The sequence below is a fragment of the Anomaloglossus baeobatrachus genome, chromosome 5 (genome assembly GCF_048569485.1).
Source record: "Anomaloglossus baeobatrachus isolate aAnoBae1 chromosome 5, aAnoBae1.hap1, whole genome shotgun sequence".
Taxonomy (NCBI): Eukaryota; Metazoa; Chordata; class Amphibia; order Anura; family Aromobatidae; genus Anomaloglossus; species Anomaloglossus baeobatrachus.
The window spans coordinates 512217459-512239716 of record NC_134357.1 but is presented as its reverse complement, the minus strand read 5'-3'; the positions used below and the strand labels follow the sequence as shown (position 1 = coordinate 512239716).

The 22258-nt window shown below is 49.6% G+C and overlaps 2 protein-coding genes across 2 annotated transcripts in view; both read right to left on the bottom strand.

The window, feature by feature from the left end:
- LOC142312860 (uncharacterized) overlaps positions 1-22258 on the bottom strand; it is a 138737-nt gene that overhangs the window by 55253 nt on the left and 61226 nt on the right. The window lies entirely within an intron of this gene.
- The window catches only part of LOC142310538 (gastrula zinc finger protein XlCGF66.1-like), a 50172-nt gene continuing 39515 nt past the window's right edge, over positions 11602-22258 (bottom strand). Inside the window, exons 2-4 of the mRNA XM_075348061.1 lie at positions 12009-12185; positions 11803-11926; positions 11602-11723 (exon numbers count right to left, since the gene is read on the bottom strand). Coding sequence (XP_075204176.1) covers positions 11602-11723; positions 11803-11926; positions 12009-12185 — 423 coding nt within the window. The remainder of the gene's footprint in view (positions 11724-11802; positions 11927-12008; positions 12186-22258) is intronic.

The window sequence follows — 22258 nt, the reverse complement described above, 5'->3', positions numbered from 1 at the left end:
TAATGGTGAAAATGCCCTTTCGGCTTATATTCTAGTGAGGGTCCCGCAATAATTTATTCTCGCCTGGCCTCCATTCCTGCGATGTCCTCTTACCTGCTTCTTGTGGACCACAGGCACATAAAGCCTTTGGTGATAGTGGCTGGTGCAGGGACCTCCACTGTTGTCTTTAATGCTTTACTTCACTTGAATGATTTGTGGCGCCGCAAACCATTCAACTGAAGTAAAGCAGTGACGACAACAGCGGTGGCCCTGTGTACCGTCGTCCATGATCACCGAGGGGCCTATGTGCCTGCGGTCTGCAAGAAGCAGGTAAGATGACACTAAGGGAACGGAGGACAAGTGAGAATATATTGTGTGTGTGTGTTTGTTTGTGAATAACGGCATAATAGGGAACAAGATGGGGGCCGGAATTAGGACATTACTAAAGGATGGGCACATTACTGCAGGAGGCAATATGGGCACATTACTATAGAGGACAATATGGCACATTACTACAGAGGACAATATGAGCACAAGTATTCTGCCCCTTTGAATTTTTCATCCTGTTCCCACATTTCAGGCTTCAAACAAAGATAAAAAATGAAAATTTTATGGTGAAGAATCAACAAGTGGGACGCAATTGTGAAGCTGAATATTTATTGCTTATTTTAAATTTTTATAAAAAATAAACTGAAAAGTGGGGCGTGCAATATTATTCGGCTCCTTTAAGTTAATACTTTGTAGCTCCACCTTTTGCTGCGATTACAGCTGCAAGTCACTTGGGGTATGTGTCTATCAGTTTTGCACATCAAGAGACTGAAATTCTTGCCCATTCTTCCTTTGCAAACAGCTCGAGCTCAGTGAGGTTGGATGGAGAGCGTTTGTGAACAGCAGTTTTTAGCTCTTTCTATACAGATTCTCGATTGGATTCAGGTCTGGACTTTGACTTGGCCATTGTAAAGGGAACTTTACACGCAGCAACATCGCTAGCAATGTCGCTCGTGAAAGCACCCGCCCCCGTTATTTGTGCGTCACTGGCAAATCGCTGCCCGTGGCGCACAATATCGCTAACATCCGTCACACGTACTTACCTTCCTAGCGACGTTGCTGTTGGCGGCGAACAACCTCTTTGTTAAGGGGGAGGTTCGTGCGCAGTCACAGCAACGTCACATAGCGGCCGACCAATAGAAGCAGAGGGCCGGAGAGCAGCCGCATTAACGACACGCCCACCTCGTTGCCGGAGGACGCAGGTAAGCCGTTCGTCGTTCCTGGGGTGTCACACGTAGCGATGTGTGCTGCCTCAGGAATGACGAACAACCTACATCCACAACGAGCAACAAGATTTTGAAAATGAACGACGTGTCAACGATCAACGATTAGGTGAGTATTTTTGATCGTTTAACACTCGCTCGGAGCTGTTACACGCAACGACGTCGCTAGAGACGCCGGATGTGCGTCACGAAATCCATGACCCCGACAACATATCCTTAGATATGTCATTGTGTGTAACGGGGCCTTAATACCTGGATAAGCTTATTTGTAAACCAGTCCATTGTAGATTTTGCTTGGATCATTGTCTTGTTGGAAGACAGATCTCCGTCCCAGTCTCAGGTCTTTTGCAGACTCCAACAGGTTTCTTCAAGAATGGTCCTGTATTTGGCTCCATCCATCTTCCCATCAATTTTAATCATCTTCCGTGTCACTGCTGAAGAAAAGCGGGCCCAAACCATGATGCTGCCACCACCATGTTTGACAGTGGGGATGGTGTGTTCAGGGTGATGAGCTGTGTTGCTTCTACGCCAAACATATCGTTTTTGCATTGTGCCCAAAAAGTTTGATTTTGGTTTTATCTGACCAGAGCACCTTCTTCCACATGTTTGGTGCGTCTCCCAGGTGGCTTATGGTAAACTTTAAACAACACTTTTTATGGATATCTTTGAGAAATGGCTTTCCTCTTGCCACTCTTCCAAAAAGGCAGATTTGTGCAGTGTACGACTGATTGTTGTCCTATGAACAGACTCTCCCACCTCAGCTGTAGATCTCTGCAGTTCATCCTGAGTGATCATGGGTTTCTTGGCTGCATCTCTCATCAGTCTTCTCCTTGTTTGAGATGAAATTTTTGAGGGACGGCCGGGTCTTGGTAGATTTGTAGTGGTATGATACTCCTTCCATTTCAATATGATCGCTTGCACAGCGCTTCTTGGGATGTTTAAAGTTGGTGAAATCTTTTGTAACCAAGTCCGGCTTTAAACTTCTCCACAACAGTATCACGGACCTGCCTATTCCTTGGTCTTCATGATGCTCGCTGTGCTTTACACAGAACACAGACTATCACAGGGCAGGTGCATTTATACGGAGACTAGATTACACACAGATGCATTATATTTGTCATCAGTCATTTAAGACAACATTGGATTATTCAGAGATCCTCAATGAACTTCTGGAGTGAGTTTGCTGCACAAAGTAAAGGGGACGAATAATCTTACACGCCCCAATTTTCAGTTTATTCTTTTTTGCAAAAGTTTAAAATAAGCAATACATTTCGTTCCACTTCACAATTGTGTCCCACTTGTTGATTCTTCACCATAACATTAAACTATATCTTTATGTTTGAAGCCTGAAATGTGGGAGAAGGTTGAAAAATTTAAGGGAGCAGAATACTTTCGCAAGGCATTGTATAATGTGTCCATCCTTGTCCCCATCCTATAGTAATGTGTCGCATCCTTGTGCCCATCCTGTATTATTGTGCCCTTCCTTCTTCTCATCCTGTAGTAATGTCCCCTTTCCTGGTCCTCTTCTTGTAGCAATGCTCCATCCTGTAGAATTGGCCTCTATTCTACACAAACAAAAAAATCAAGACAAATTCTTCTCACCTGTTCTCCGTTCCCTTCGTGTCCTGTTTCCTGCTTCTTGCGGCCCACAGCTCCCTTGATGAACGCTGCAGTTGCTGGCGGCCGCCGCTGACAGCGCTTTATATCAGATGACCCATTTCTGGGCGCTGTGCAGAAACGAGCTCTCTATACATCTACTCCAATGATCAGCTGCTGGCCTCTTATTGGCAGGGGGCTGATTTTTGGAGTAGCTGTATAGAGAGCTCACATGTCTGCAATGCTCGGAAATCTGTCATCTGAAATAAAGTGCTGACTGCGTGCGCGGGCCCCAAGCACAAGCAGCGATCATCAAGGAGCCATGGTCCTGTGGGCCGCAAAAAGCATCAGGAGTTGCATGCGGCCCGCGGGCCACGTCTTTGAGACCACTGCAGTACGGAATGTGTGGGAGGGTGCAAAGGAGGGTGGGGAGGAGGACTCAGACACACTGTACCTGCCCCACTAAGCAGCAGGGCGGCAATATGACGTCTGCTGTGATGGCCATCAACAAAGGCGGGGAATAAGCTCCTGCCCCTGTCAACGTGACATCACAGGAAGCAGCAAAATCCCAGCAGGAGCGGTCAGATAACCGCTCTGAGCGTGGGGAGAGGGGCTGACAGCAGGGCAGGTAGGTAGTTGCTATCTACCTACATGCCTCTATGTAGCCCAATAGTAAAATAAAAAAAAACGCAAAATAAGCCACCGGATAACCCCTTTAAACTTGAGAGAAACCTTAAAATTTCCTTAGAATCTGCCTTGAGTTCTTTTGGGACTAAGCAGACTATTATATGCCTGCTCTTGGAGTGATATTAGATGGTTGTACAGTCCTGTGGAGGGTAGAAATGGTCTAAAATTGTCTTCATTTCTATATACTACATCTGACTCAATATTGGATGAGTCCAACCTCTTTAGAAATAGTTGTGTAAACTTTTCCAGCCTGATGAGCATCAGCAACTCATCGTCCAAGACACTCGGTAATCTCCTAGGTTTGTGCCATAACATACTTACAAAAACATTCCAAAAATCAAAGTTTATAAAACCAATTGCTCACTTATTACTTGATTGTCATCCCATTACCTACCTTTAGAACATGTGTGACAATCTGATTTAGTTTTAGGTCAAATTTAACATTTATGCAAAAATATGGAAAATTTTGAAGAGTTTACAGACTGAGGGTATGTGCGCACGTTGCTTTTTACCTGCTTTTTGCTGCTTTTTTGCTGCTTTTTCTTCTGCGCTGTTTAATGCCAAAATGGATGTGTTCTTCTATTCAAGCAAAGTCTATGGGAATTTTGGGTTTCTTGTTCACACTATGTTGTTCAAAATGCTGCCTTTTTGAGGCAGAACTTTGGTCAAAAACTCAGCTTTTCAAAGAAGCAACATGTCAATTGTTTTTGCCATTTGGGTTTTGCACTGCAAAGCTGAGTTTTTGACCAAAGTTCTGCCACAAAAAGGCAGCATTTTGAACAACATAGTGTGAACAAGAAACCCAAATTCCCATAGACTTTGCTTGAATAGAAGAACACATCCATTTTGGCATTAAACAGCGCAGAAGAAAAAGCAGCAAAAAAGCAGGTAAAAAGCAACGTGCGCACATACCCTTAAGCATCACTTTAAGTCTATGGACAAATTTATGTGCAAAAAATATCTACATGTGTAGGAAAAACCGTGAGGAAGGAGAGTCAAAAGGTATGGGGTCAGATACCAAAAGGTCTTGCCTTAGGCTACTTTCACACATCCGGCTGTAGCAGTACGGCACAATTCGGCGCTCTGCTGGAAAAACGAAACAGGTTTTTTTTTTCCGCCGGTTTCGTTTTTTCCAGCATTGGCGCCGCATTGTGCCGCATGGGCTTGCGTTCCGTCCGGTTTTTGCCGCATGCGGCAGATTTAGCCGATGCGGTGGCCAGATGGAACGTTCCCTGGCACGTTTTTTGCTCCGGCAAAAAAACCCGCATCGCCCCGCATCAGCGCATTTTTCAATGCATGCCTATGGATGCCGGAAGCGGCGCGATGCGGCAAAAACCGCATCCGGCCGCCGCATGCGGTTTCTTCCACTGCGCATGCTCAGTAGCATGCCACAACCGGAAAAAAACGGACGGGCCGCATGTAAAAACTTATGCAAAGGATGCGGTGTTTTCGCCACATCCGTTGCATAGATTTCACTGCCGGATTGAGCCGCTTGGCTCAAATCGGATGTGTGAAAGTAGCCTAAAACAGGTACTACTTGTTTAAGTGCAAGGAGATGGAGGAAGAAGATATTTGTGTCTTGCTCTTATAGCTGGCCTGCTTGCATTCCCTACTGAGCAGTGTAGTACTTAATATATTCATGCCTGGATGTCCATAGCCTACTTTCCTCCTAAAGAGCCTTCACATTACAAAAGATTCATCAGATAAAAACATCAAAAAGAATTCCACCCAATGAGATGTACACATGTAGAACTTACCAATAGTACAACTGTAGCGCCCCTGCGGCTCCAGGCGCCACAGGGTACTGCACCTCAGCCGAGGTGAAGTATTCATCCTGGATACGGAGGAGATCATTCACCGGTTTACTGCCACAGTCCATACAACACACAGCCAGCTTGTAGGTGAGCTAGATAATTAAGGGAGTGGGTGGAGCCAGCAGCACGAGGAGAGCATGAAGTGTGAGCCAGACACCCAGTTTCCTATAGACTTAGGAAGGGACAGTCTGAGGGGGCAGGAAGGAGCAGTGCTACAGAAGAGGGGTCCTGGGGACGGGAGGCTGAAGGAATTTGTCCCAGGACCCAGAGTGAGTACAGAAAAGCGAGAACACGGTCACTGAGGGGAGAGCTTCGCAATAGCTCCCTCAGGACCGAGAACATGGAACAGGGTGCAGAACCCTAGGCTGGTGGGCACTTCACGTCCCACCAGCAGAATCCGCCAGGCAGAAGATTTCAAGCCTCCTGACCCACCTAAGGTACCCGTGGCACAGCAGCATATAAAGCCAGGAGTCGCGACAAAAGAGCGGCACAAGTAACGGACTTGAGCTGCCTGCCATACGGGACAAGAACGGAGCAAATCCAAGGACTCGGTCCCAGCATAGCTTCAAACCGCAGGGACTCACACAACACAGCGCCAGTAGGAAGGACTCACAGAACGATATACCGGTTCTGACCTCCGAACTATCCGGGATTGGCTGGAGCCCATGACAGCGGAGTCCGGCATCCTAAGGGTGGAAACATCTTAATAAGTAAAGAACGTTAACTGCAACCTCTGTGTCTCTCCCTTTTGTTCGTCTGCCTCCAGCCCTGCGCTCCTGCAAATGACTACTACTTCCCTCAACCGCCCTGGAGCCCAGCTTTGCGTGTGGAGAGCTGTACCAACCATGCTGTAATACCATCTGGCCCAAGGAATCCCTCCAGCAGTGGTAGCTAATAACTGGCCGCATACCACAGGTGACGTCACGAATACAAACTCTCTCCCCTGTAAATACGCCCCATCTTTATTGACACCATCGGGGTCACAAAACCGGGACAGGCTGCTGTGACATCCCAAACAGACACCGGCCCGGAGACGAGTAACCTCCAAGACCCCATGGGCACGTCACAACGACAGCTAGAGATTTCAGAAGCTTTTGAGTTTCCTCCAGCAACACTGGTTACAGTATCACTTGCCACTAAGCTTTCCACAAAAGAAGCACATGCATCCCCAGAAGATCTTATGGCCGAATCTTGGCTACGCTCTTGATTGCAGATATCACCACTCTCCTCCAGATGACATCAAGCACTCGTGCATTCCAATCTGGTTCCCAATATGTGACAGCTCCATTATAACTGCATCGGTGGTAAGCTTTTCCTTACTGCCCGATACCTGAAGTCATGTGACGTGATCACGTGACTTCCGGTGGTTGTCATGGTAGCACAGTGTCATGTGGCGACTCCTGTACTAGATATGAACTACTTTCAGTTTCTCTCGGCGCGCAGCCGAGTGAATCAGAAAGTGAACGTATCTTCGGACTGTGTAATGCCCCTCCAGTATTTCAAGACTTCGTGAACTATGTTTTCCGCGAACTACTCCAGTCCTCGGTAGAGGTTTATCTAGAGGATATCCTCATTTTCTCTCCAGATAAAGCCACTCACCGGGAAGACGTGGCATGGGTACGAGGTCAGCTGCGATAGAATGCACTTTATGCCAAGTTGGAGGAGTCCATTTTCGAGCAGGAGTCTGTGCCTTTCCTGGCTTCTATCATCTCCAGCTCAGGATTGGCTATGGATCTTGTCAAGGTGGAGGCTGTTATGTACTGGCCCGAGCCCCAGTCACTGAAAGCAGTTTAGCGTTTTCTGGAGTTTGTGAACTATTACCTCCAGTTCATACCCCATTTCTCCACCTTCTCCACCTTAGTTGCGCCCCTAGTAGCCCTAACCAAGAAGGGTGCTAATCCCAAGGCCTGGACGAAGGAGACCTCTCGCGCCTTCACCTCCCTCAAGGCCCACTTCTCCGGAGCTCCCATTCTTCATCACCCGGATGAGGAGAAGCCCTTTATCCTCGAAGTGGATGCCTCAAAAGTAGGTTGTCCTTTACCAAAAGGATCCCCAGGCGCGAAAACATCCACGCTTCTTCTCGAAGACGTTTTCCCCAGCCGAGAAGAACTACTCCACCGGAGATCGGGAGCTGGCTATGAAGCTGGTATTCTCCGAGTGGACCTACTTGAGGTAGCTAAGCACCTGTTCTTGGTATTCACAGACCACAAGAACCTATTATACCTGCAGTCCGCCCAACGCCTGAACCCCAGACAGGCTAGATGGTCCCTCTTCTTCTCCCGATTCAATTTTGTTCTCCATTTCCTATCGGGAGAGAAGAATACGAGGGCAAACGCACTGTCTAGGTCCGTGTATGTAGAGGACGAGGAGGATGACCCTCACCTCATTGTCCCTCCGGACAGCCTGAGGATGGTGTCTCCTATTCAAAAGTTCCTCTACTCTGGTGGTGTAAGTTACTCCAGAAAAGTTACTCCAGGCCTTGAATGCAGCAGCATTTCTGGCAAGGTGCACGCCATAGAGAAGACATGCAGAATTAATAACCTGGCAATTTCCTCTTAAGGAATTCTCCTCATCTTACCTCACCACACCCCTTCATTATGAATGAGACCCACAGTGCAAGTCTTAATGTAGGTGCATAAAGACCACATCAAAAAATCCATGTGCACACATTCTGATAAATCATATAAAGGTATTATAGAAGCCAGTGATGGAGTAAAATCTGTGACTTCTCTGCATTTAGTGGTCACTACTCACCTCTGCGGTTATCTGTAGGAATCTCCTCTTTACTCCGCTCATCACCCCTCAAATACGTCCCTGCAGTACTTATATAGGTCAGATCTTCATTCTGAAACAAATATTGGAAAAGTCACACACAGATGGAGAAGTCACATGAAATGATTCAGAAGAACAGAAAAGATCAGAAATTACCAAAACTGACAGCAGTAGATATCACAGAGCTGCACGTCTCCTGTATAAATCAACCTGTCACCTCATAATTGTAACCAGCAGTCTCCAAAACCAGAAAATTGAGAGAAGATCCAGACAATGATCAGCTTTATCCTGTCATCTCCACCAAGTATAAACCATACACTGAATGGCCACATTATTACAGACCCCCATCTAGTAGAGTTGGATTTCCTTTGACATTTAGGAGTTCACCAATTTATCACATTAAAGATTCCAGGTGATTAAATAGTTCTGCAGGATTACAGGCCCATGGGGACAGGAAAGCTTCTTACATTTACCGAAAATTAGACTGAGGAGCTGACAGTCACTGAACATCCCATTCTACCTCGTCACAGAGATGCTCTATAGGACTAAGGCCTTGTGCGCACTAGGCGTTTTTGCCGCGTTTTTAGCGGCGTTTTTTACCGCGTTTTTGTGCTGAAAACGCAGTGACATTGCTTCCCCAGCAATGTCAATGGGTTTTCATAAGTGCTGTCCCCACACAGCGTTTTTTTTTTAGCTGCGTTTTTGTGGTGACCACAAAAACGCAGCATGTCAATTATTTCTGCGTTTTTCACTGCGTTTTTCACTCATTGAATTCAATGAGATGTTAAAAACGCAATGAAAAACGCATATAGCCGCGTTTCTATGACTAAAAACGCAGCTATACACGCAAGGGGTGGGCACTACAGTGACGTGTACAGGAAGAGGATTCCTTCTGTTGGTAAACACAGAAGCATGAATCCTCCCGGTACCGTCACCGCTGCCTCCACCTCCCGTCCTGTGCATGTCAGCTCCGTGCGGCGCCATGTCTGGGCGGGAGGTGGAGGCAGCGGCGAAAACCAAAGTGAACAGTAGAAAAATAAAAAAATTTCATATATACTCACCTGTCTGCAGGGTCCCGGTGCCATGCCCGCTCCCATCTCCTCCCGGTACCGCCGCTCTGGCTGTGTGCAGTCTCCCCGGGGCAGGACCTTGCTTGCAGGACCTCGCGATGGATCACCTGATGCAGTCACCTGACGCATCAGCTGATCGTAGTCTCGCCGGCTTTTTCGCGCCGGCCGGCTATCAGCTGATCCTGCCGTCAGGGGACTTCATCAGCTGATTACCGGCAGCTGCTGCTGCGATCGGACGGGATCAGACTCCTGTCCAATCGATCGCTCCAGGAGCTGCCGGTCATCAGCACAGCACATAAGTGAGTATTATTTTTTTTTTTTTTTTTCTACTGATGCATCAGCTGATTGTATAATCGGCTTTTATACAATCAGCTGATGTGTGATGTGATTCACGTAGTTTAACCTGACACATCATCTGATCGCTTTGCCTTCCAGCATACTGATCAGATGATATTGGATCCGGATTGGACGGCGCGGGACCCTAACCCAGGATTACTGCGGAGGGGGGTTTATTTCAATAAAGATGGAGTCACTAATTGTGTTGTGTTTTATTTCTAATAAAAATATTTTTCTGTGTTGTGTTTTTTTTTTTATCATTACTAGAAATTCATGGTGGCCATGTCTAATATTGGCGTGACACCATGAATTTCGGGCTTAGGGCTAGCTGATAATATACAGCTAGCCCTAACTCCATTATTACCTAGCTAGCCACCCGGCATCAGGGCAGCTGGAAGAGTTGGATACAGCGCCAGAAGATGGCGCTTCTATGAAAGCGCCATTTTCTGGGGTGGCTGCGGACTGCAATTCGCAGTGGGGGTGCCCAGAAAGCATGGGCACCCTGCACTGTGGATTCCAATCCCCAGCTGCCTAGTTGTACCCGGCTGGACTCAAAAATTAGGCGAAGCCCACGTCATTTTTTTTTTTAATTATTTCATGAAATAATTAAAAAAAAAGGGCTTCTCTATATTTTTGGTTCCCAGCCGGGTACAAATAGGCAGCTGGGGGTTGGGGGCAGCCCGTACCTGCCTGCTGTACCCGGCTAGCATACAAAAATATGGCGAAGCCCATGTCATTTTTTTTTTCTTTTTGGGCAAAAAACTGCATACAGTCCTGGATGGAGGCTGCTGAGCCTTGTAGTTCTGCAGCTGCTGCCTGCTCTCCTGCATACACTAGTGAATGGAGGATGCTGAGACTTGTAGTTCTGCAGCTGCTGTCTGCTCTCCTGCATACACTAGTGAATGGAGGATGCTGAGCCTTGTAGTCCTGCAGCTGCTGTCTGCTCTCCTGCATACACTAGTGAATGGAGGATGCTGAGACTTGTAGTTCTGCAGCTGCTGTCTGCTCTCCTGCATACACTAGTGAATGGAGGATGCTGAGCCTTATAGTCCTGCAGCTGCTGTCTGCTCTCCTGCATACACTAGTGAATGGAGGATGCTGAGACTTGTAGTTCTGCAGCTGCTGTCTGCTCTCCTGCATACACTAGTGAATGGAGGATGCTGAGACTTGTAGTTCTGCAGCTGCTGTCTGCTCTCCTGCATACAATGAACATTTTGAAGAAGGAAATGACATCAGACCTTTTTTTTTTTTTTTTTTCATCAACAATCTTTAATGGCATTGTGCACTGATTAAAAACGCAGTGAGCAAAAACGCAGCAAAAAACACACCAAACCGCGGCAAAAACGCATGCGTTTTTGCCGCGTTTTTTAGCCGCGGGTGCGTTTTTTAGACAAAAACGCACATAAAAACGCAGCGTGAAAAAAACGCCTAGTGCGCACATACCCTAAGAAGGCATTCATGCTGCTTTTGCCCATTTTTGACCCATCATCAAGATACAGCAGCAACCTGGAATCCACCAATATTTCTCCCCGCTCAGTGATACAATTTATTCTCTCTTTTGCTCAATGAAGTTTAATGTCTCTTTCCCTTAGACTACAATGAGAACAGAACTGATTGTCTTCTGCTATAACCCATCTGTGCTAAGGAACGATGACCACATTCTAATACATTAGATGACCACCATCATTGTATTCAGCTGCAGATACCTAAATGATGAGATGATTACATCCACAGGATCCAATATCACTGGGGATTTTTCCATGAACTCACCATTCATTATACTCTGTACATCAATACATGTACAAATCTAGGGAAACTGTCAGTTTTTGCAATACCAGTCCTGGGTAATCTAGCACCATTGACCGTATTCGAAGTAATTCAAAATGTTTATCTACAGCTTTCATATTCTGAACACTGATCACTTCATTATACGCTGCACTACACGGTCATGTGTGTAATAGGTTTCACATGTGAGTGTCAAAGTGTTTTTAATTAATTAGCCAGAGTATAATACTGAGGTCTAAAACAAGACTGAGCAGAAAACCTTCACAGCCATCTACACATCATAGGGAGATTTCATGACACCTTCTCTCCATCTACCTGATCATCCTGAGGAACATCGGGATTTTCTTGTTTACAATCCTGTGAAAGAAGAGGACGGGGACATCTCTCTGGTGTTGTCCTCTCACTGGATAGAACTGGAGGAAACACATACAAGGACTGAATTCATTCTTTACATACAGATAATTATAGGCCGTGTGTATTTAGTCCTATTACCTGGTGATGTGAGGGGCTGGAGAACCTCCATCATGACGTCCTTGTGCAGATCTTTGTGTCCTTCTAAATACTCCCACTCCTCCATGGAGAAATAGACGGTGACATCCTGACACCTTATAGGAACCTGACACATACAATGATACCGTCATCCCCCAATCCCTCCAAAGCGTTACTGTATAATGTCCCACCATTCCCAGCAGTGTCACCTCTCCAGTCAGCAGCTCAATCATCTTGTAGGTAAGTTCTAGGATCTTCTGGTCATTGATGTCCTCATGTATCAGGGGGTGAGGTGGAGGCCCCGTGATCGGGCTCAGGGGTCTTCTCCATCCCTCAGACACAGGGTCCTGACAGCGCTCACTAGAGGTCTTCACTACTGTGTAATCCTGGATATGGAGAGACACATTAAAGAAGTTGTCCAGTTACCAAAACTGATTTTTTTTTTTTCTGATAAATCTTGCTAATATGTGCCCCTCAACACATCTATTATGTTTTTTCAGCAAAATTGCCTTTTATTGTGCACTAGCAGCACATGCTCATTGCTGGCTCCAGCTCTGATGGGGTTAATCTCTCCTCTGACTTCCTGTGTTCAGTTCCTACAAGTCCCAGAATTCTTTGTGGCTCTAGGGCGGTGTCTGGCTTATCTAACACACCCATTGTGTCTAATACACCCACTCTGCTCTCCGACCAAACCCTCCTCCCTGCCTCTTCCCAGTGGATGTGCACTGAGAGCAATCATACAGAGACAGCAGCAGCTCTACACAGCCAGGGGAAGAAAGTGTGTGTGCGCGTATATACAGTGTGTGTGTATATACAGTGTGTGTGTGTATATACAGTGTGTGTGTGAGTGTGTATATACAGTGTGTGTGTGTGCGTATATACAGTGTATGTGTATGCGTATATACAATGTGTGTGTGTATTACCGGCCGCTCCTGCAGTGATGGGCCAGGATCAGACTCCGCTCCAGGAGCTGCCGGTAATCTGCACAGACGTGAGTATTTTATTTATTTTTTTTTTTTTGCACTGATGCTTCAGCCGATAGTATAATCGGCTTTTATACAATCGGCTTTTATACAATCAGCTGATGTGTGATGTGATTCACGTAGTTTAACCTGACACATCATCTGATCGCTTTGCCTTCCAGCAAACCGATCAGATGATATTGGATCCGGATTGGACGGCGCGGGACCCTAACCCAGGATTACTGCGGAGGGGGGTTTATTTCAATAAAGATGGAGTCACTAATTGTGTTGTGTTTAATTTCTAATAAAAATATTTTTCTGTGTGTTGTGTTTTTTTTTTTTTTTTTTTATCATTACTAGAAATTCATGGTGGCCATGTCTAATATTGGCGTGACACCATGAATTTCGGGCTTAGGGCTACCTGATAATATACAGCTAGCCCTAACTCCATTATTACCCGGCTAGCCACCCGGCATCAGGGCAGCTGGAAGAGTTGGATACAGCGCCAGAAGATGGCGCTTCTATGAAAGCGCCATTTTCTGGGGTGGCTGCGGACTGCAATTCGCAGTGGGGGTGCCCAGAAAGCTTGGGCACCCTTCACTGTGGATTCCAATCCCCAGCTGCCTAGTTGTACCCGGCTGGACACCAAAATTAGGCGAAGCTCACGTCATTTTTTTTTTAAATTATTTCATGAAATTCATGAAATAATTAAAAAGAAAAAAGGGCTTCTCTATATTTTTGGTTCCCAGCCGGGTACAAATAGGCAGCTGGGGTTTGGGGGCAGCCCGTACCTGCCTGCTGTACCCGGCTAGCATACAAAAATATGGCGAAGCCCATGTCATTTTTTTTTTTCTTTTTGGGTAAAAAACTGCATACAGTCCTGGATGGAGGATGCTGAGCCTTGTAGTTCTGCAGCTTCTGTCTGCTCTCCTGCATACACTAGTGAATGGAGGATGCTGAGCCTTGTAGTTCTGCAGCTGCTGTCTGCTCTCCTGCATACAATGAACATTTTGAATAAGGAAATGACATCAGACCTTTATTTTTTTCATCAACAATCTTTAATGGCATTGTGCACTGATTAAAAAAGAGAATTTTGTTTACTTACCGTAAATTCTTTTTCTTATAGTTCCGACATGGGAGACCCAAACCATGGGTGTATAGCTTCTGCCTCCGGAGGACACACAAAGTACTACACTCAAACGTGTAGCTACTCCCTCCGGGCTATATACACCCCCTGGATGACAATCTACCCAGTTCAGTGCAAAAGCTGAAGGAGGACATAAACCCATAAGTAGAGATAGAGTAAAACTCGGAATAACCGGAACTCTGTCTACTAACAACAGCCGGTGAAACACACGGAACAAAAAAACTGCCAACAGGCAAGAGGGAGGGTGCTGGGTCTCCCATGTCGGAACTATAAGAAAAAGAATTTACGGTAAGTAAACAAAATTCTCTTTTTCTTTATCTTTACTTATGGGAGACCCAAACCATGGGACGTTCCAAAGCAGTCCATGGGTGGGAATAAACCAAACTGAGAAGTAGGCAAAACCTAACTTCACAAATGGGCGACAGCCGCCTGAAGAATGCGTCTGCCCAAGCTCGCATCTGCCGAAGCATGAGCATGCACTTGGTAGTGCTTCGAAAAAGTGTGCAGACTGGACCACGTGGCAGCCTGACAAACCTGCTGAGCCGTAGCCTGGTGCCTGAAAGCCCAGGAGGCACAGACAGCTCTGGTCGAGTGCGCCTTAATCCCTGGCGGGGGAGGCACCTGAGAACACTGGTAGGCATCGGTGATAGCCGACCTGATCCAACGAGCTAGGGTCGGTTTAGAAGCAGCGAGACCCTTGCGCTGACCAGTGGTTAGCACAAAAAGTGAGGTGCACCGCCTAAAAACGGCGGTGCGTGACACATAGATTCGGAGCGCCCGCACCAAATCCAAGGAATGCAACGCCTTTTCAAAGCGATGCACAGGGGCCGGACAAAGAGAAGGCAATGAAATGTCCTGGTTAAGGTGGAAAGGAGACACCACCTTAGGGAGAAAGTCCGGAGTCGGACGAACAACCACCTTGTCTTGGTGAAACACCAAAAAGGGGGATTCCGAAGAGAGCGCAGCCAAATCAGAAACTCTCCTGAGAGAAGTTATGGCTACCAGAAAAACAACTTTCTGTGAAAGTCTAAACAAGGGAACCTCCCTGAGAGGCTCAAAGGGGGGTTTCTGTAAGGCCGTGAGGACCAGATTAAGGTCCCAGGGATCCAAGGGCCGCCGGTAAGGAGGAATGATGTGAGATGCGCCCTGCATGAAGGTGCGCACCTGAGCCAGTCGGGCGATACGCCGCTGGAACAATACCGACAGAGCCGACACCTGTCCCTTGAGGGAATTGAGGGACAGTCCTAGCTGTAGACCGGACTGTAGAAAAGACAGGATGGTCGGCAGGGAGAACGGCCAAGGAGCATGGTCGGAAGAGCGACACCAGGACAGGAAAATCCTCCAAGTCCTGTGGTAAATCATGGCCGAGGAAGACTTCCGAGCCTGAGTCATGGTGGAGATGACCTCAGAGGGAATGCCTGAAGCCGTCAGGATCCAGGACTCAAGAGCCACGCCGTCAATCTGAGAGCCGCAGAATTCTGGCGGAAGAACGGACCTTGAGAGAGAAGGTCTGGGCGGTCCGGGAGATGCCACGGCACCTCTACGGACAGACGGAGCAGGTCTGGGTACCAAGCTCGCCTGGGCCAGTCCGGAGCAATGAGTATGACTCGACGGCCCTCCATTCTGATCTTGCGCAGAACCCTGGGCAAGAGCGCTAGAGGGGGAAACACATAGGCCAGACGGAACTGAGACCAATCTTGAACCAGTGCGTCTGCTGCGAAGGCTTGAGGATCGTGGGAGTGAGCCACGTAAACCGGAACCTTGTTGTTGTGCCGGGATGCCATTAGATCCACTTCCGGAGTGCCCCACTTGCGGCAGATTGATCTGAACACTGAAGGATGCAGGGCCCACTCGCCGTTGTCCACGGTTTGACGGCTGAGGTAATCGGCCTCCCAGTTTTCCACGCCTGGGATGTGGACTGCAGATATGGTGGACTTGGAGTCCTCCGTCCACTGGAGGATTCGTTGAACCTCCAACATCGCCAGACGGCTGTGAGTCCCGCCCTGGTGATTGATGTAGGCAACCGCTGTCGCGTTGTCCGACTGAACACGAATGTGCCTGCCCGCCAACAGGTGGTGAAAGGCTAGGAGAGCTAGAAACACAGCTCTGATCTCCAGCACATTGATCGAGAGGGCTGATTCGGACGGAGTCCAAGTGCCCTGTGCTCGGTGATGGAGAAATACTGCTCCCCAACCGGAGAGGCTGGCATCCGTGGTGAGGATCACCCAGGACGGAGTCAGGAAGGAGCGTCCCTGGGACAGAGAGAGGGGCTGAAGCCACCACTGAAGGGAGCTCCTGGTCTATGACGACAGAGCCACCAGCCTGTGCAAGGAAGAGATCCGCTTGTCCCAACAGCGGAGAATGTCCAGCTGCAGGGGACGCAGATGGAACTGGGCAAAGGGAACCGCTTCCATGGACGCCACCATCTGACCCAGCACCTGCATGAGGTGTCTGATGGAATGACGGCGGTGCCTCATCAGAGAGCGCACCGCCAGACGAAGGGACTGCTGTTTGACTAAGGGCAACTTGACAAGTGCCGGCAGAGTCTCGAATTGCATCCCTAGGTACAAAAGCACCTGGGTCGGGGTCAGAGTGGACTTGGGCAGGTTGACAAGCCACCCCAACTGAACTAGCGTGGCGAGAGTGTGAGAGACACTCCGCTGGCAGTCTGCACTGGATGAGGCCTTGACTAGAAGGTCGTCCAGGTAAGGAATCACTGCCAACCCCTGGAGGTGCAGGACCGCAACCACTGCTGCCATGACCTTGGTGAATACTCGAGGGGCCGTGGCTAAGCCGAAGGGGAGAGCCACGAATTGGAAATGTTCCTCTCCGATCGCAAAGCGCAGCCAACGCTGGTGTGAAACCGCAATAGGCACATGCAGATAGGCATCTCTGATGTCGATGGATGCCAGAAAATCTCCTTGGGTCATTGAGGCAATGACCGATCTCAGAGATTCCATGCGAAAGTGCCGCACCTGAACATGCTTGTTGAGAAGCTTGAGATCCAGGATGGGCCGAAAGGAACCGTCCTTTTTGGGGACTAGAAAGAGGTTTGAGTAGAAACCGCTGAACCGTTCCCGTGCGGGAACCGGAACAATTACACCGTTGGCCTGCAGGGATGCCACGGCCTGAGAGAAGGCGGCGGCTTTGGAGCAGGGGGGGGGGGGTGGACAGAAAAAATCTGTTTGGCGGGCTGGAAGAAAATTCTATCCTGTAGCCGTGAGATGATATCCCGCACCCACTGATCGGAGACGTGTTGAAACCACACGTCGCCAAAGTGGGAGAGCCTGCCACCGACCAAGGACGTTGCTGGCGCAGCCAGATAGTCACGAGGAGGCTGCCTTAGTGGCAGCGGCTCCTCCGGTCTTTTGAGGACGCGGCTTTGCGCGCCAGTTGGATTTACGATCCTTGGCTGCGGTAGTGGACGAGGTCGAGGGCTTAGAGGAGGACCAGTTAGAGGAACGAAAGGAACGAAACCTCGATTGGTTCCTGCCCTGGACAGGTTTCTTGGCTTTAGTTTGTGGCAAGGAAGTACTCTTCCCGCCAGTAGCTTCCTTAATTATGTCATCCAGCTGTTCCCCAAACAGCCGGGACCCAGCAAAAGGGAGACTCGCAAGGTACTTCTTAGAGGAAGCGTCTGCTTTCCACTCTCGAAGCCACAAGATCCTGCGGATCGCGAGGGAGTTAGCGGAGGCCACCGCCGTGCGGTGAGAAGCCTCCAGGATGGCAGACATGGCGTAGGATGCAAAAGCCGAAGCTTGAGAAGTTAAGGCATCCGTCTCAGGAATAGAGTCCCTGGAGAGGGAATGAATCTCCGCCAGAGAGGCAGAGACTGCCTTAAGAGCCCACACTGCCGCAAAAGACGGGGAGAACGAGGCTCCTGCCGCCTCATATACAGACTTGGCCAGAAGGTCAACCTGGCGGTCAGTGGGATCCTTAAGAGAAGTGCCATCAGCCACAGCTACGACTGTGCGGGCTGAGATTCTGGACACCGGAGGGTCTACCTTTGGGGACTGGGCCCATTCCTTAACCACCTCTGGTGGAAAAGGAAAACGGTCATCTGAACTACGCTTCGGAAAACGTTTGTCAGGACAGGCCCTGGGCTTGGTAACAGTGGTGTGAAAGCTGGAGTGGTTAAAAAACCATACTCCTAGCTCTCTTAGGTGAGTTAAACTGGTGTATCTCTACCAGAGAGGGTTGTTCCTCTGACTCTTGTTGGTTGCGGTTCAGTACGGAGTTAATGGACGCAATCAAGTCACTAACATCCGCATCCCCCTCAGACAAGTCAATGGGGTACATAGAGGTAGTGTCTGAGCCCACAGTAAACGAATCCTCCTCGCCCTGCACCTCGGCTTGTGAATCAGAGCCGTGGGACGAGGGAGGAGAAGGGTCCCTGTGTCTCCGTTTAGGGGGACGGGGTCCAAGGACATGCTCTGAGGGCTCCGCAGAGCTCGGAGCAGCAGAGACACCCTGAGAAGGGGGCTGATGCATGGTCAGCAGTGTCCGGGACAGCTGCCCCATGGAGTCGGCAAAAGACTGGGAAATAGCTTGTGAAAAGGAAGCTACCCAAGCCGGGGGTTCAGCCACCGGGGCCGGAGCAGCCGGAGGGACCCCTGAGGAGGCTCCAGGCTGAGACACAACCATGTTAGCACAGGCATCACAATGTGGGTATGTGCTTGGCTCTGGCAGAAAGAGCTTACATGCAGTGCATATAGCGTACATGTTTGCAGCCTTGCTTCGGGTGACAGACATGCTGCTGAGGTGGAAGCTCTGCAGCAAGAATATACTCCTGTAGAATGCCCTGAGAGTGTAATAAAAGTCCACAACCGAAGGTTGTGGCTTACCAGCCCGCTCTCTGTGTGCCCTCCGGATTCCACAGCTCAAAGCCCCTGCGAAGCGTCAGCCTTCCTAACAGTATGCAGCTGCAGCATCCAGCGCCTTCCAGTGTAAGAACGCTGAGAAAATGGCGCTGGGAGAAGGAGGGGGGGCGTGTATAAGCCCAAGAGCGGGAAAAACGGAGGGCAGAGAGATACAGGGAGGGATACAGGAGAGGGAACATCTCCCCAGAGAGGAGTGCCCTCCCCTCTGCTGGTCAGGCGGTGGGCGGCGCTGTATGCAAAACATGCAGAGAAGCCGAAACCGAAACTAGGCCCAAACTGAAGCCGGGGCCTAGATTTTAAAATGCGGCCGACGAGCAGGCACCTTCGGCGCGGTTCTCAGGGGAAACCCCCAGAACCGGCCGGAATTTACAGTAACGATAAAACACATACTGTCCCCCTAATAAAAGTACCCGGGACCCCTGAAAAACGTCTCAATACTTAGCTTTTGAGACGCAGGGCCAGTCCCTGAGTGGGGGTTAAACGCTCCTTCCAGCAGGAACCAGACAGGTCTGCGGATGGAGACCGGTCTCCTGCAAGCAGAGAGGACCGTGACGGCTCCCACTTCAACCCAGAGCCTCTCAGAGGATGTGAAGGAGCGCGGCATGTGAAGGCTCCAGCCTTATAAAGTCAACCTTAACAGCACCGCCGACAGAGTGGGGTGTGAAGGGACATGCCGGGAGTCCAGACTGGACCCGCTTTTCTTCCAAATCTTTAAAATTAAAATAAAAATGAAAAAAATATCAGAGAATGCAAGTGTGTGTGATCCTCCTGAAACACAAAGCGTTGAACTGGGTAGATTGTCATCCAGGGGGTGTATATAGCCCGGAGGGAGAGCTACACGTTTGAGTGTAGTACTTTGTGTGTCCTCCGGAGGCAGAAGCTATACACCCATGGTTTGGGTCTCCCATAAGGAACGATAAAGAAAACGCAGTGAGCAAAAACGCAGCAAAAAAGGCACCAAATCGCGGCAAAAACGTGACATGCAGCACCGCAGGTGGCAGAGCAAGTTGGTGACATGCTCTGCTCTGACACAGTGTGCTGCATGTCACTGTATCCACTCTGGGACTTGTTGTGCAGGTGACCGGATGATACATGTCACTAACTTGCTCCACTCTGTGACTTCTGCTGCATTGTTCCAACTGTATACACTCTCACCTGAACAAGTCCCAGAGTGGAGACAGTTGGTGACATGTATCATCCGGTCACCTGCACAACAAGTCCCAGAGTGGGTGAAAGATAGTGACATGCAGCACACTATGTGTCAGAGCAGAGCATGTCACTGTCTCCACTCTGGGACTTGTTGTGCAGGTGACCGGATGATACATGTCACTAACTGCCCCACTCTGTGATTTCTGCTGCATAGTACCAACTGTATACACTCTCACCTGCACAACAAGTCCCATAGTGGAGACAGTTAGTGACATGTAGCATCCGGTCACCTGCACAACAAGTGCCAGAGTGGAGAAAGATAGTGACATGCAGCACACTATGTGTCAGAGCAGAGCATGTCACTGTCTCCATTCCGCTGACCTCACAGCCCGTACACGATGCGATGGATGCAGGGGGACACAGAACAAGTAATCGGCCGACACTGGAGTCATCTGATTACTTGGGATGAATTGAGCAGTAAAATGCTCTGGTGCTCGATGGGCGAAGCCCATGCCGATTTTTTATTAAAAAAAATTCATTAAAAATAAAAAAACAAAAAAATCACATTGTTTGTGGGCTCCCGCTGCATTTTCTATTGCTAAGGGTAACCAAAGCAGCTACTGGCTGCTAGCCCCCGCTGCTTGGTGTTACTTTCACTGGCAATAGAAATGCAGGGAAGCATTTTTTTTTTTTATAAAGGTTTTTCCCTGAAAACGTTTTTAAGAAAATGACGTGGGCTTCGCCATATTTTTGTATGCTAGTCAGGTACAGCAGGCAGCTACGGGCTGCCCCCAACCCCCAGCTGCCTAGTTGTACCCGGCTGGGAACCAAAAATATAGAGAAGCCCTTTTTTTTCATGAATTTCATGAAATAATTAAAAAAAAAAAAAAAAATGATGTGGGCTTCGCCAAATTTTTGAGTCCAGCCAGGTACAACTAGGCAGCTGGGCATTGGAATCCACAGTGCAGGGTGCCCAAACTTTCTGGGCCCCCCACTGCGAATTGCAGTCCACAGCTGCCCCAGAAAATGGCGCTTTCATAGAAGCGCCATCTTCAGGCGCTGTATACAACTCTTCCAGTGGCCCTGGTGGCAGGTGGCACGCTGGGTAATAAGGGGTTAATACCAGCTATGTTTTACCAGCTGGTATAAAGCTCGAGATTCTTAATGTCAGGCCAAGTTTAACCTGCCCATTAAGAATCTCCAACAAAGGGTTTAAAAAAAAAAAAAAGACATCACACTGAGAAAAATACTTTATTAGAAATAAATACACAGACACAGTAGGGACTCCATGTTTATTACTCCCTCTCACCCCTCCACGATGGAGAGATTTCTGTACTGACCATGCCAGGAGAGAGCGAGGAAAAGAGAGCGAGCGGGGGGGGAGAAGCGAGCGAGCGGGGGGGAGAAGCGAGCGAGCGGGGGGGGAGAAGCGAGCGAGCGGGGGGGAGAAGCGAGCGAGCGGGGGGGAGAAGCGAGGAGAGAAGAGAGAGGGGGGGGAGAAGAGAGAGCGGGGGGGAAAAGAGAGCGAGCGGGGGGGAAGAAGAGAGCGAGCGGGGGGGAAGAAGAGAGCGAGCGGGGGGGAAGAAGAGAGCGAGCGGGGGGGAAGAAGAGAGCGAGCGGGGGGGAAGAAGAGAGCGAGCGGGGGGGAAGAAGAGAGCGAGCGGGGGGGGAAGAAGAGAGCGAGCGGGGGGGAAGAAGAGAGCGAGCGGAGGGGGAAGAAGAGAGCGAGCGGGGGGGGGAAGAAGAGAGCGAGCGGGGGGGGGAGAAGAGAGCGAGCGGGGGGGGAGCGGGGGGGGAAGAAGAGAGCGAGCCGGGGGGGAGAAGAGAGCGAGCGGGGGGGGAGCGAGGAGGGGGAAGAAGAGAGCGAGCCGGGGGGAGAAGAGAGCGAGCGGGGGGGGGAGCGGGGGGGGAAGAAGAGAGCGAGCCGGGGGGAGAAGAGAGCGAGCGGGGGGGGGAGCGGGGGGGGGGGGGGAAGAAGAGAGCGAGCCGGGGGGAGAAGAGAGCGAGCGGGGGGGGAGAAGAGAGCGAGCGGGGGGGGAGAAGCGAGCGAGCGGGGGGGGAGAAGAGAGCGAGCGGGGGGAGAGAAGAGAGCGAGCGGGGGGAGAAGAGAGCGAGCGGGGGGAGAAGAGAGCGAGCGGGGGGAGAAGAGAGCGAGCGGGGGGAGAAGAGAGCGAGCGGGGGGAGAAGAGAGCGAGCGGGGGGAGAAGAGAGCGAGCGGGGGGAGAAGAGAGCGAGCGGGGGGAGAAGAGAGCGAGCGGGGGGAGAAGAGAGCGAGCGGGGGGGGAAAGAGCGAGCGGGGGGGGAAAGAGCGAGCGGGGGGG